The 15,141-nt window shown below is 45.6% G+C and overlaps 1 protein-coding gene across 1 annotated transcript in view; it reads left to right on the top strand.

The window, feature by feature from the left end:
- MGAT4B (alpha-1,3-mannosyl-glycoprotein 4-beta-N-acetylglucosaminyltransferase B) overlaps nucleotides 1-15,141 on the top strand; it is a 519,490-nt gene that overhangs the window by 421,527 nt on the left and 82,822 nt on the right. The window contains 1 exon segment of the mRNA XM_033927559.1: nucleotides 12,375-12,489. Within this exon segment, the coding sequence (XP_033783450.1) occupies nucleotides 12,375-12,489 (115 nt within the window).

The raw sequence follows: 15,141 nt of genomic DNA, 5'->3' as shown, positions 1-15,141 counted from the left end.
GCCCACATTGAGTTAAGATTCATCAATTGATCAGTTACGGATGGGGCTGAGGCTGGCAGATAGTGGAAGAAAGATGCTTGGGCAGTGAAAAGGGAAAGGAGACATATTGTGGTGGAGTGGAGTGGAAAAGCAAGCGCATATGCAGGGGAAGAGAGAGTGGGAAGGGCCTGGGAATGGATACCAAAGTATGGAGGAGGAAAGACAAGGTCAACTAAACTAAACTAAACCTTAAGTTTGTATACCGAATCATCTCCATAAAGATAGAGCTCTGCATGGTTTACAGGTAAATTCAATAAATGAGGGAAGGACATAATAAGAAATTAGAGATTATGAAGAGGATAGCTAGTTTTACATTTTAAATAGATAGCTTTACGTTTTGGAGAAAAGCCAGGTTTTCAGATGCTTTTGGAATAATTGGAATGAGTCTGGGTTACGCAGCGGGGCAGGGAGGTTGTTCCAAAGCTCAGTGAATTTGAAGAAAAGGGATTTCCCTAATTTACCTGCATACATGATGCCTTTTAACACATATTGGTCAACACATATATAGTGATATAGACAGGGGATTATGGGTAAAGCGGAAGGGCAGGAAGGCAGATTCTGAGTTTCCCACTCCATGTGCCCAGTTAGTCTTCTGCTGGTCTTCTCTACCCAAGTTGTAAGATTGGCTGAGTAACAGGAGTGTAAAGTGGACCCAAGGTTTTGGATGGATTGTGTTTGAGTGACAGACTGAGCTATTTGGTAGGGCAGAAGATTGGGAAATTAAGGAAGGGGTTAATAAACAGGGACTGGGAAGATGATAAAAGGGGCCCAGGTTACTGGGTGTGACCGGTGGCATAGAAAGTGCGAGTGGCACCCGGGTTGGTGGCACTCCTCCCCCCAACCACATGTGTGCCCCTCCCCTTTCCCAATACCTTTTTAACTTCTCCGGCATGAGCAGCATGCCCACGTCGGTGTCGGCTCACCCTTTGCCATCACTTCTTAGGTGTAGGTCCCAGAAGTGATGTCAGAGAGAGTGCCAATGCGGGCAGCAACCTTGCACCGGGGAAGTAAAGGTATGGGGGAAGGCAACGGGTGCGTGCGTGCGGCAAGGAGAGGAGTGGGGTAGGGCGGACAGGAGCCGCACCCTTAGGAAGACCGTATCCGGGGCAGACCACCACCCCCCCCCCCCGCACTATGCCACTGGATGAGAGGTATGAGCAGGGCTGTGAGACTCGATATAGAAAGAAGAGGAAGAGAGAGAGAGAGAGAGAGAGAGAGAGAGAGAGTTTGAAAGACCTGGGGAGAGTTTGGATAATGGGTTTGTCTAAATATGACCATATTTCACCATATCTTAAAAAAATTACACTGGCTTCCATTCGTCTTCAGAATCCAGTATAAAGCAGTGATGATTTGCCATCAACTTATGTGTGGAAACATCCCATAAGAACATAAGAATTGCCGCTGCTGGGTCAGGCCAGTAGTCCATCTTGCCCAGCAGTCCGCTCACACGGCGGCCCTCTGGTCAAAGACCAGCGCCCTGAGACCAGCCCTACCTGCGCACGTTCTTGTTCAGCAGGAACTAGTCTAACTTTGTCTTGAATCCCTGGAGAGTGTTTTCCCTTATGACAGATTCCGGAAGAGCGTTCCAGTTTTCTATCACTCTCTGGGTGAAGAGAACTTCCTTACGTTTGTACGGAATCTATCCCCTTTCAATTTTAGAGAGTGCCCTCTCGTTCTCCCTACCTTGGAGAAGGTGAACAACCTGTCCTTATCTACCAAGTCTATCTCCTTCAGTACCTTGAATGCTTTGATCATGTCCCCTCTCAATCTCCTCTGTTTGAGGGAGAAAAGGCCCAGTTTCTCTAATCTTTCGCTGTACGGCAGCTCCTCCAACCCCTTAACCATCTTAGTCGCTCTTCTCTGGACCCTTTCGAGTAGTACTGTGTCCTTCTTCATGTACGGCAACCAGTGCTGGACGCAGTACTCCAGGTGAGGGCGCAGAATTGCTTAAAAGTAATATATTCAGCTATATACCCAAAAGATCTTTGCATTCTGAAAATTTAGCTTTACTGAAGACATGTTGAAACCGGGAAAATGACTTTCTGTTGCGCAGGAGTTAAGTTATGGAACTCTTTGGTGGGCCAGATGCGAAATTGCTGTGGTAGGTTTAGAAAATTACTAAAGACGCAGCTATTTGTAGATGCTTTTTTTTTTAAAGTTATTTTTGATAAAGTTGATAAACTATCCATGATCTTTTTTATCCTTGAAGATTGTTTTTATGTTTATTTTACTATATGTTTATTCAAATATGTATTCATTTTTTATTATGTGTTCATTTTAAATACGGTGTACGTAAATTTTGTAAACCGTTTAGTTTTAAATGGTATATAAATTTTTTTAAAAGAAATAAATACATATCCAGGACAGGGTGGGTGGGGATATCTTTTTGGTTATTTCTTGATTAAATTGTTGGATGGGAGGGGAGGGATATTTTTCTTCTGTACTGTTATTGCTGGAATTTAAGTGCTTACGTTGATTATTAATGTCTGTATAATTCCTGGCACTTTGTATTCATTTTGAAAATTAATAAAGATTTAAAATAAATAAATAAATAAAACAGCTGAGATGGCAGTGGAGAGAGTGAAAAAAAAGGAAGCGTATGGGTCACCAAAGAGGAGGCAAATGGGGGGGGGGGGCTCCAAATCTTTAAAAAAAAAAAAAAAAAAATTATTTGTGTTGTGAACGGCCTAGAACCTTTTCGGTATGACGGTATATAAAAATAAAAAATTATTATTATTATTAGTAGGATCCTCCTGGTACCGAGGAGGATCGGCATCAGCGTGGGTATGACGCACGGGATGGGCACGAAGGTGCTCAGCCGAGAGGATTGGCATGGAAAGAGCTAAGCGGGTACCGATGGAGTGGATACCGGTTGGGCGGTGTAAGGCTCGAGGCCGGTCTGGTACCGAAAGGAGCGGTGCCAAGATGGTCGGTAGGTAACAGGTGCTGGAGTTGTTGCTGCAGCTGTTCCTGTAATTTATCTGGAGGATGGTCACGATGCGGTCATCCAGGGGTTTGCACCGGAACCGCTTTTTTTCTTGCTTCGGTTCCTTAGGTGCCGCTCCACGCCCCCAGCGATGAGGAGGCCGGATGATGAGGCACTCACCGAGATCGGGGCGGAGCGTTTCCTGGGGTCGGCGTGAAGCCGGTAGGGCCGGTGTCGCCACTTGTGGCCGGAGGGCGCTCCAGGGAAGTGGAAGGCTTCTTAGCCGGCTTACCTGGCGCCAGCGGCGCCAATGAAGGATCGGGCGTCGTCAAAGTGGTGGGTGCCGATTTTGGCGGTACCGTAGTCGACGCATCAGCTCCATCGCAGATGCGGTGCCGAAGAGGATGATCTGCTGGATTTGTCGATTCTTCAGAATACGTTTTTTAAGAGTGCACAGCGGTGCAGGAGTCCGCCCGATGCTCAGGACCCAAACACTGTAAGGCACCAATTGTGTGGGTCAGTGAGGGAGATCGGGCCGTGCACACCGCTGGCACTTCTTAAAACCCGCTGCGGGGGCAGAATGGAAACACGGCCTCCGCAAAATCAAACCCGGAGGCCTGTATGGTGATAACAGGCCCCGCCGGGGCTGGAACGAAAACAAAGTAAAAAAATCAAATTTTTTTTTTTTTTTTTTTTTTAATAAAATAAGAGAAAAACCCGAAGGGCAAGGGAGAAAAATAGAGAGAAAAAACGCGAGCGGGAAGGCAAAAAGGTGGATTCAACGGTTGTTGAGAATATACGCATCTTCTTCGCTCCGCAGAAACGAAGAAACTGGGGACCACGCACTCCTCCGTCGGGCGGGAAGGCACTCGCGCATGCGCGGTGCGGCCAACTAGAACTTTCTAGTTAAAAAGGTCCGTACCGGGGCTCCGTCAGTGACGTCACCCATGCGTAAAGAATATGCTGCCTGCTTGTCCTGGGATAACATAAGCAATGCCTCCACTGGGTCAGACCTGAGGTCCATCGTGCCCAGCAGTCCACTCACGCGGTGGCCCACATCTGTGCAGTGATCCTCTATCTATACCCATCTATCCCCTTTTCCAGCAGGAAATTGTCCAATCCTTTCTTGAACCCCAGTACCGTACTCTGCCCTATTACACTCTGTCTCCTTCGTGGCTCTGTACAGCGTGTGGTAGCATTCTAGAAATAATTAATAGTAGTAGCAGCAGCAGAAGAAGAACAGCACAGTCATGGGAGCAAAGGAACAAGCTGCCCCTATTGTAAAAGGTAAGCTGGTGAGGTTGGCTTTCAAGTTCAAATTTAGGTTTATTTTGATTATACCACCTATCATAGTTGCAGCTACATGGTTGACAGCTATAAATTAAAAATGTATAAACAAGAAAATGAAAGGAACAGCCATTACATTTCATTGGGCAGAAAAGGAGAAAGGGAAAAGTAAAAAAGGAGAGGATAATGGGGTTTAAAATATCACCTTTTTTTGGTACAGTCAAAGCAGGGTGGGCCTGTGGGCCTCATAGCATGGCATTGCCAGAGTTCCAAGCCTGTTGAACATGCTTCAAGATCCATATATTTTTTCATAAAAATAGGATTTTAGAGATATGTTAGATTTTAAAGAAGTCTAGAGGGTGGGGCCTACAACACTGAACAATGAATTCCTAATACAGTATACCCCCGCGGGTTTGTGATTCACGGACTCAGTCATTCACGGTTTTTTCTGACCGCCTCGCGCATCCTCCAACCCCCCGATCCGCAAGCACCACCGCCCGCATCAGCACTAGCAGCACCCGCCGCCCTATTCAGATCTTCTCAGACCCCCCGATCCGCAAGCACCGCCGCCACCCCTGCAGCCTTCTCTCACCTCCGACCTCCGCTCCTAAACCACATCCAATATTCATGGTTTTTTGAAATTCCGGGAACGCAACCCCCACGAACTTCGGGGGAGTACTGTATTTTCATAACTTACAGTCCAGAGGGAGAGAATGGTCAACAGATGCTGGCCATAGAGTTCTGCCTAGTATGTTGGGAACCAGTTGCTAGGCCTCATTGTCTTATCCCTTAAATTGACCTTATCAGGGCTTCGAACATTGTTATATATTTTGAGTTCTGCCTAGTGTGTTGGGAACCAGTTGCTAGGCCTCATTGTCTTATCCCTTAAATTGACTTTATCAGGGCTTCGAACATTGTTATATATTTTGAGTTCTGCCTAGTGTGTTGGGAACCAGTTGCTAGGCCTCATTGTCTTATCCCTTAAATTGACCTTATCGGGGCTTCGAACATTGTTATATATTTTTAAACTCAGGTGTTTATATTCCAGATCACTAGAGATATCCTGATTTACCCGGACATGTCCTCTTTTTAGAAGGGTGTCCGGACATCTTTCTAAATTTGAAGAGTTTGTCCAGGATTTCCTATTCCCTGTTCTTCACCTTCTTCCTCTTTTGCATATTTAATCTTTGAGGTAAGCCTGCTGCAGTTGGTCTTCCCCAGAAGCCTTCATTCTGCAGTGACTTCCTGTTTTTGTGTGGTCACGTGTCCTCTTTTTTCTCTTCATAAATATGGTAACCCTAACTAGGGAGCCTGTGAGGGTAAAAAAAAAAAAAAGAAGATGGTGTTTATCAGTGTTTTTGCCCTACAGGGACTGTTGCTGAGTACCTTTCTCTGGTGGGATCAAATATGCATGTTGGGCATGCATGAGGGGAATTGGTGGTTTTCTAGTATGTATCCAATAAACACCCAGTTAAAAAAATTTGTAGCGGGTTGAGAGAGGAGGTGCCTTGTTGGTTTTGGTTGAAGCCTGAAAGGGCTTTATTATTATATTTATTATTATTGCTTTATTATTATGAGTCACCTTAGGACTTAATGTAAGTCATAGATGGAATATCAAGTTGATTAGATAAAACAAAAACCCTAAAGGGTCTGGATATTGAAATCTAGAGATGGTTTACTCAAGTGTAACCACTATAAAAGATTTAAAACAAGTTTAGATCTCATCTTGTTTTTTTTTGTGTATTTTTAAACTATGTATGTTAATCTTTTTAATCTTCCATGGCAAAACACCAGACTATATGTTGAATTTAATCAAAACACCACCCAAAATTATTCACTCTACAACCTTCCCATACCTGGCAGCAAAATGGTGGAATCCTTTCGTAAAAGCCTACAAACATATCTATTTGAAAAATACCTTAACCCCCCCAAAAAAAAAACCCAAAAAAAAACCCCCCACCCAACAGGCTATGACAGGGGTGGGCAACGCTGGTCCTTGAGGGCCAGAATCCAGTCGGGTTTTCAGGATTTCCCCAATGAATATACATGAGATCTGTTTGCATGCACTGCTTCCAATGCATATTCATTGGGGAAATCCTGAAAACCCAATTGGATTCTGGCCTTCGAGGACCAGAGTTGCCTACCCCTGGGCTATGACTATCAGAAACCAAACAAGAAACAAACCACCTCTCCTATGACCAAGCTCCTTACAAACCAGAACCCATAATATCAAGACTACAACACCAGAAATAGCCAGTCTTCTAATCAAACCATATGCCATAATCAAACACGAACATAAACCAAGTTATCCCAGGACAAGCAGGCAGCATATTCTTGACTGATGGGTGACGGCACCGACGGAGCCCCGGTATGGACAATTTTAGAGTGATTGCACTCTAAGAACTTGGAAAGTTCTAGCAGGCCGCACGCGCGAGTGCCTTCTCGCCCGACGGAGGCGCGCGGTCCCCAGTTTCTTAGTTTCCGCGGAGCTAAGAAGACGCACGTTTCAACGGCTGTTGAAAACTTTTGTTCCTTATCACCTTCCCGCTCGCGTAAACTTGTTCGGAAATATTATTTCCTTCTTTTACTTTCGTTTCTTTGTTTAAAAAAAAAAACAAACTAATTTTGTTTTCTTTTTCATTTTTTCGGTTTCGCCCCGACGGGGCCTGTTGCCACCATCGAGGCCTCGGCCTTCGATTTGGCAGAAGCCGTTTTTACCTTCATGCCCCAGGTTTACCTTCATGCTCCAGGTTTAAGAAGTGCCAGCGGTGCGCTCGACCAATTTCACTCACAGACCCGCACAACTGGTGTCTGCAGTGTCTTGGTCCTGACCACCGAGCGTCCACCTGCACCCGCTGTGCGACTTTAAAAAAGAGAACTCTAAAAAACCGACAGATCCAACAGCGGTTGTTATTTGGCGCCGAGATGTCTGATTCCGCAGCACCGGCACCGACATCGGCCCCATCTCAGTCAGTACCTACTTCGTCGACACCGCATGATACCGCGCCGGCGTCGCATCCCGCAGGTAAGCCAGCTAAGAAGCCTTCCCCGTTGGAGCGTCCTCCGGTCTCAGTAGCAGCGAGTCCAGTCCTGCCGATCTCGAGGCGCCCACGGAAGCGCTTCGCCCCTATTGAGGTGAGCCCCTCGACATCGAGTTCCTCATCCTCGGGGCGTAGAGCGGCACCGCAGGTACCGCAGAAGAAAAAGGCGGTACCGGTGCCTTCGCTGGACGAGCGGATTGCTGCTGTCCTGCAAGTGCAACTTAAAGAACAGTTGCAACAACTCCTTCCCGCACTTTTGACACCGAGCCTTCCAGTCCCGGTCCGGTCTGAGCCACCGGTACCGATAGTGGAGCGCCCTCTTTTATCGGCATCCACTTTGTTGGTACCGGTCCACACTGCTTCATCGACTTCGATGCCAATCTTAGCACCGGAACCGAGAGCTCAACACCAGGCGGTGCAGATTTCGGTGCCGACACAGCATGTAACATCTCCTGGTACCGTGTCTATGAGGTCGGGTAAGTCGGCGCGCAAATCCCGACACCTGGAACCCTCCACTCCGGAGTCTCGAGATCGTAGCTCAGGGACCCTGATTTGTGGGGTGACTCCGAAGAGCCCTTTCTGTCTGAGGGTGAGTGTTCCTCTGATGAAAAGGATCAACTTGTTGCAGATCCCTCTTCTAAACAGGATTCCACATCCTTTACCTCTTTCTTAAAAGAGATGTGTGAATCTCTTTCTATTCCCTTGGAGGCTGAGTCTAAGAAATCCAAGGCTTTCCTTGATGCTCTGGACTTTGACCAGCCTCCAAGGGAATTTCTCAAACTTCCTCTCCATGACATCTTACGGGAGACCTTTTATAAAAATCTTGAGACTCCCAGGAGCTCCTCGTAAATTGGACTCCTTGTACAAAGTTATCCCCATTCCTGGTTTTGACAAACCTCAGCTCCCGCATGAGTCTCTTTTAGTAGAATCCACTCTTAAGAAATCAGCGGGAGCTAGTGTGTATGCCTCAGTCCCTCCTGGCAGAGAAGGAAAGGCCATGGACAAATTTGGCAAACGTTTATATCAAAATGCCATGTTAGCCAATAGGTCAGGGAATTATGCTTTTCATTTTTCCTTTTATTTAAAGCACCTCATACAAAACATGGCTGCTTTTGAAAAGTACCTCCCTGACCGCAAAAAATCTGCTTTTCATGCCTGTTCTTCCTCTCTTCTCCAGTTACGAAAATTCCTAGTTAGGTCAATTTATGACACTTTTGAATTGACGTCTAGAGCCACGGCTATGTCTGTCGCCATGCGTCGGTTGGCATGGCTCAGAGCTCGATGTAAATTATCAGGACCGCCTAGCAAATGCTCCCTGTTTAGGTGATGAGCTCTTTGGAGAGTCCATAGATTCCACTACACAAAAACTGTCTGCCCATGAGACTCGGTGGGATACTCTCCTGAAGACTAAGAAAAAGACTCCACCTGCTCGGCCTTTTCACCAACAATCCGCCTACCAGCGCCGCTATGCTTCTCGTCCCTTGCCACCGGCTACTCAACAGCCTAGACGTCAGCGCCAACAACAGCGACAACCTCCTAGACCAGCCCAGCAGCAACAGGTGAAGCCTCCTCCACCACAAAAGTCTACCCAACCCTTTTGACGTGGTTCTCCAAAGCATAGCCAGTATTCCACCATCTACCCATCTCCCTCGACCCATAGGAGGACGTCTTTCTTGTTACATCAGCCGTTGGGAAAACATCACATCGGATCAGTGGGTCCTCAACATCATCCGCCACGGCTACTCTCTCAACTTTCAGACACTTCCTGCTCAAAGTCTGCCAAAAGAGTTTGCTTTGAACACCTCTCAGTCTTCTCTCCTTCTTCAGGAGGTTCAATCCCTCCTCCTTCTGAACGCCATAGAGGAAGTTCCTCTAGATCAGAAGGGGCAGGGATTCTACTCCCGTTATTTTCTGGTCCCCAAAAAAACAGGGGATCTCAGACCCATTCTAGATCTTCGCAATCTCAACAAATGCTTGGTCAAGGAGAAATTCAAGATGCTTTCTCTGGCAACTCTTTATCCTCTTCTCCATCAAGGCGACTGGCTATGCTCCCTCGATCTCAAAGAGGCATACACTCATGTACCCGTCAATCTGGCCTCCGCTTCATGATCAATCATTGTCATTACCAATACAAGGTGCTGCCCTTCGGTCTTGCCTCCTCTCCGAGAGTGTTCACCAAATGTCTGATTGTGGTGGCTGCCTTTCTACGCTCTCACCACCTTCAGGTCTTTCCTTACTTGGACGATTGGTTAATCAAGGCCAATTCATCTCAGACAGTGCTCCTGGCCACCAACCAAACCATCCTGTTTCTACAACTTCTGGGGTTCGAGATCAATCTTCCCAAATCTCATCTCATCCCCACTCAGAGACTTCAATTCATTGGAGCGGTGCTGGACAAAGTCCTCATGAGAGCATTCCTGCCGTCCAACCGTCTTCAAACTCTTCAATCTCTATGTCAGCAGGTACTCCCACAAAGTTCCATCTCTGCCAAGCAAATGATGATACTCTTGGGTCACATGGCCTCCACAGTTCATGTCAGACCCTTCGCACGTCTTCACCTGCGCACTCCTCAGTGGACCCTAGCTACCCAGTGGTCCCAAGCAACGAATCCTTGCTCATGACACATATCTGTGACATCGTCTCTTCGTCAGTCTCTACAATGGTGGTTGATATCCTCAAATCTCTCCAGAGGTCTTCTGTTCCATCTACCTCCTCATCAACTTGTCATCACCACCAACGCCTCCCCTTATGCCTGGGGAGCTCATTTGAACGAGTTCCAAACTCAAGGCCTTTGGACAGCCCAGGAAATGAAGCATCACATCAATTTCCTGGAACTCAGAGCGATGTTTTATGCCCTCAAGGCCTTCCAACATCTTCTCTTTCCTCAAGTCCTCCTGCTGTGCACAGACAATCAAGTTGCGATGTACTACATCAACAAACAGGGTGGGACAGGATCTCGCCTCTTGTGCCAGGAAGCCCAGAAAATTTGGGCTTGGGCCACAGATCACCAACTATTCCTGAAAGCTATCTACATTCAGGGGGAACAGAATTCCTTAGCGGACAAGCTCAGCAGAATTCTCCAGTCTCACGAGTGGACACTCGATCCTTTAACTCTACAGTCCATCTTCGCTCGGTGGGGCACTCCTCAGATAGACCTCTTTGCAGCTCCTCACAATCACCAGCTGCCCCTCTTCTGCTCCAGACTCTACTCTCCTCACCGTCTGGCAGCGGATGCATTTCTCCTGGATTGGTCCAATCTATTCCTGTATGCTTTCCCTCCGCTTCCTCTCATGTTGCGAACCTTGTTCAAGCTCAAGAGGGAACAAGCCACCATGATTCTCATCGCTCCACGGTAGCCCAGGCAGCATTGGTTCTCCCTTCTACTTCAACTCAGTTCCAGGGAGCCTATTCTTCTTCCATTGTTTCCTTCTCTACTTACACAGCATCAGGAGACCCTTCTGCATCCCAACCTCCAGTCTCTACACCTGACAGCTTGGTATCTCTCGGACTGACTTCAAGTGATACTCTGTTATCTCAGCCCGTTCGTTCTATTCTGGATGCCTCCAGGAAACCGGCCACTCTGCAATGTTACCATCAGAAGTGGACACGATTTTCTTCCTGGTGTCTTCTCCATCATCATAATCCTACGTCCCTGGCAGTGGAGACCTTGTTGGATTACCTTCTTTCTTTGTCTGACTCTGGTCTCAAGTCTACTTCCATCAGAGTCCACCTCAGTGCTATTGCTGCTTTTCATGAGCCAGTTCATGGGAAACTTCTCTCAGCTCATCCTTTGGTTTCCAGATTCATGCGGGGTCTTTTCAATGTGAAACCACCTCTTAAAGCCCCTCCTGTAGTCTGGGATCTCAATGTGGTTCTCTCTGCCTTAATGAAGCCTTCGTTTGAACCTCTAGCTACAACTTCTTTCAAGTTCCTCACTTGGAAAGTGTTCTTCCTTATTGCCCTTACCTCTGCCAGGAGGGTCAGTGAGCTACATGCACTAGTTGCGGATCCACCTTTTACAGTCTTTCATCATGACAAGGTGGTTCTGCGTACACATCCAAAGTTTCTCCCTAAGGTTGTCTCGGAATTCCATCTCAACCAATCCATTGTTCTGCCTGTCTTCTTTCCGAAACCTCACTCTCATTCTGGAGAACAGGCTCTGCATACTTTGGACTGTAAGCGGGCTCTAGCTTACTATTTAGAGCGTACTAAGCCCCACAGATCATCTCCCCAACTCTTTCTGTCCTTTGATCCGAATAAATTGGGACGTCCTGTTTCTAAACGTACGCTGTCAAATTGGCTTGCAGCGTGCATTTCATTCTGTTATGCTCAGGCCGGACTGTCACTGGAAGGTTCTGTCACGGCCCATAGAGTTCGAGCTATGGCAGCATCTACAGATGCTTTTACATCTCACTATTTTCTGGATGCTTTCTCCAGACGGGATGGACACTTCGGCCAATCTGTTTTGCAAAATTTGTTTTCCTAATGGCCAACCTTCCCTCCATCCCTCTTTTTGTTAGCTTGGAGGTCACCCATCAGTCAAGAATATGCTGCCTGCTTGTCCTGGGATAAAACACAGTTACTTACCGTAACAGGTGTTATCCAGGGACAGCAGGCAGATATTCTTGCGTCCCACCCACCTCCCCGGGTTGGCTTCTTAGCTGGCTTATCCTAACTGGGGACCGTGCGCCTCCGTCGGGCGGGAAGGCACTCGCGCGTGCGCAGTGCGGCCTGCTAGAACTTTCCAAATTCAATCACTCTAAAATTGTCCGTACCGGGGCTCCGTCGGTGCTGTCACCCATCAGTCAAGAATATCTGCCTGCTATCCCTGGATAACACCTGTTACGGTAAGTAACTGTGCTTTATCTGTGTCTTGAACCCTAGAACCAGAAAAGTTGATATTGTGCTGAGTTTGTATGCTTAATTTGTGTGCTTGTATCTAATTTATTTGTGTGCTTATTCTATGTAACTTATCTTGTGCTATATGGAAAAGGTGATGGAAAAATGTGACTAAGAAGGATGGGATAGGGGCTTCAGAGATTATATCTGAGTTTCCAGAGCTTTTCTCCCTCTCTTTGCAGCTGGAAGATGATATTGTAGCCAAACCAAATTATCTGAGCACAATGAAGAACTTTGCCTTGCAACAGCCCTCGGAAGATTGGATGATCCTGGAATTCTCTCAGCTGGGGTTTATTGGTAATCAAACAACTTCCCCTTTGTTCGATTTCAAATACTTTCTCCTCGCCCCCCCCCCCCCCAAATCAAAGGAAAGAGAATTAACTGACCATTAAGGGAGATTTCATTGCAAGGTGCCTTATAAACTCTTAGGAGGTTCTCTTCAGAGAGTCTCCACATACGGCCCACTTCAACCGCCAAGTCCATAATGAGATGGTTTATTACAGTGTCTGATAATCTCTTGTAAACTGTAGTGTGATTTGCCCAGAATTATGCAAGCAGATGTGGAGAATCATGTCAGAAGTGAGGTCGGGCAGTCAGTGGTAAGCATTCAGATCAGAACTAGGTCTGAGCGATTTGACCTCCATTTCTCGTACAAGGGTGCTGTTTACCATGCATCTAATAGTGTTGTGCGTTGCACGGAGGAAGGGACTGTTTTAGAAGTGCGGTAAAATTTTGCCTGTGGAAGTCTAGCCAGTTGGTTGGCGCACTGACATCCAGGGATGCCTGGTTCAAATTCCACTGCTTGCCCCTTGTGATCTTAGTGTAACCCCCTCCTTCTCAGACTGAGGTAAAAGGTATCCCTCTTGAAATAAGATTTGTTTTAGTAGTTGTGCACACCGAGGGTAAATTGAATACCTTCCCCAGGGGTGAATTACATAAACAAAATAATAATATATAATAATATGGTAGAACCTTGAAATAAAAATAGTTATTAAACTTATAATAGAATAAATATAAAGAAGCACTAAGGATTCAGAATTGAATATAGAAATAATATTTAATAAACAAATGCTATAAATCAAATTTTAAACAAAGAGATTCTACTTCCCCCTCTGTAAAGTTCTTCTTTTTCCTCAGATTTGGGTATTTGAAGGCTTTATGTTCTTGCTATGTAGTGGTACCACGTAGGCGCGCAGTTGCTAGCAGAATCTCTCTTGCTGGAACCCACCCACTACTCTGACTTAAACAATAAGGGAATCTAATCTAATAACCCCAAATTGCCTAAATATACTTTCTAAGCTAGGAAAAAAATAGATAATTGATGTTCCCTATACTTTTTCCCTCCCCAGAATTTCCTATTTCTAAAATACACTCAAATTTCCTATATCGCAAAACACAAATAAAACCCAAAATCCTAATAAAATTTTACAGAAGATATTAAAAAAGCTTCCAAAACAGTTTATCAAATTTTCTTCACCAAAATTCCCTCACGACAATTGCACAGAAATTTCACAGACTATTTCTAACACCCAATAGTCTCACAGATAAAACAATTTTTTCACCTCCGCCAGAAAGAAATATTTCAACCTTGGAAATTACCAGAATCTATGAATCAAACTTCAACTTTAACCACAACCTACAATTCCTATTCAAAATTCAATAATTCAACTATAATTACCTTCACAAGAGCCACACAAGCCAAAACAACCTCCTCACAGAACCAAGTCACCCTCCCAACTGTCAAATCTAAACAATTAGAATGTTCACGCCAGCTGTTGCTGATCTCTGCACGAGGATAGCAAACCCGTGCAAGAGATCAGCAACAACCAACCTCAAAACTGCACCAATACAAACAATACACAAACCATACTTCTCAAAATAAAAAAAAAACACAGATCTTACATTACAGACTTTCTTTACTTTAAAAACCTTTTAAAATCCTCTTCAAACCCTGTTTTTTTCTCACTCAAGTAACTTTTTAACCCTGGTTACATTAGGCAATCACTTAACCCTTCATTGCCTTGGGTATAAAAATTAGATTGTGCTACCGAAGAGACGGGGTAAGAGCGCCGCTGCAGCCTCGCGGCGTCTTGAACACCCCCCTCTCGCTTCGATTGAAACATTTTCTCCAGCGTCTCCAGAGGGAGTCAGTGGCGTCGGGGGAGTCGCCCGTTGGACCAGAGTCCAACGTGGAGTGACGCCGGACCGGAAGTCCTGGGCTGGATACCATGCTGAGCCCCGACCAGAGGAATCCACCTCCCCCACCGCTGAGTGCAAGTTCCCCACGAGAAAGGAGTGGGCAAGAAGCTGCAACACCGGGGAGCCAGCAAGGGGAAGTCTCTATGGCTTTGCTAAGCCCAGAGATAGTTCCAGCGGATAGAGCAGAAGGAGGAGAAAATCCAGACCAACAGACAGAAAGCAGTCAAGGTGACGCATTTCAACTTTACATGAGACTTTCTTTAAACATGAAAAACCAGCTGAAGTGACTCTTGACTCAATTTGGGACTTAGTTTCCAAACTGGGAGACTCACTAACTAAACAAATTAAAGAAGGCGAAAAGAATATAAAAATTCAAAAACAGACAATAGAGGAAAATAAACAGGAAATTTCAAATATTAAAGAAAAAGTGGGAGAAATTGAAAATGAAGTGAAAACGATTAAACAAGTTCAATCTACAATAATAAAAGATAATCAAATTATTAGAAGAAAATATGGAGACCTATGGAAAATAACTATCGAGACTATAACCTACGATTGCTGAATTTTCCTAAAATTCTATCTAAAACCCGAGAGAGATGATAAAAAGGTATTTTATGGAGATACTTAATATTCCTGAGGAATCATTGCCTCCTCTCACTCGAGTATACTATTTGCCTATTAAAGTAAGGGATCAACAATCGAGGATAAGAAACAGGAAAATACAAGACCTTCAACAAGATTTTGACAGCA

The sequence above is a fragment of the Geotrypetes seraphini genome, chromosome 18 (assembly GCF_902459505.1).
Source record: "Geotrypetes seraphini chromosome 18, aGeoSer1.1, whole genome shotgun sequence".
NCBI classification, from domain to species: domain Eukaryota; kingdom Metazoa; phylum Chordata; class Amphibia; order Gymnophiona; family Dermophiidae; genus Geotrypetes; species Geotrypetes seraphini.
Note: the sequence above shows the minus strand (reverse complement) of the source record. Positions and strands in the feature narration are given on the sequence as shown.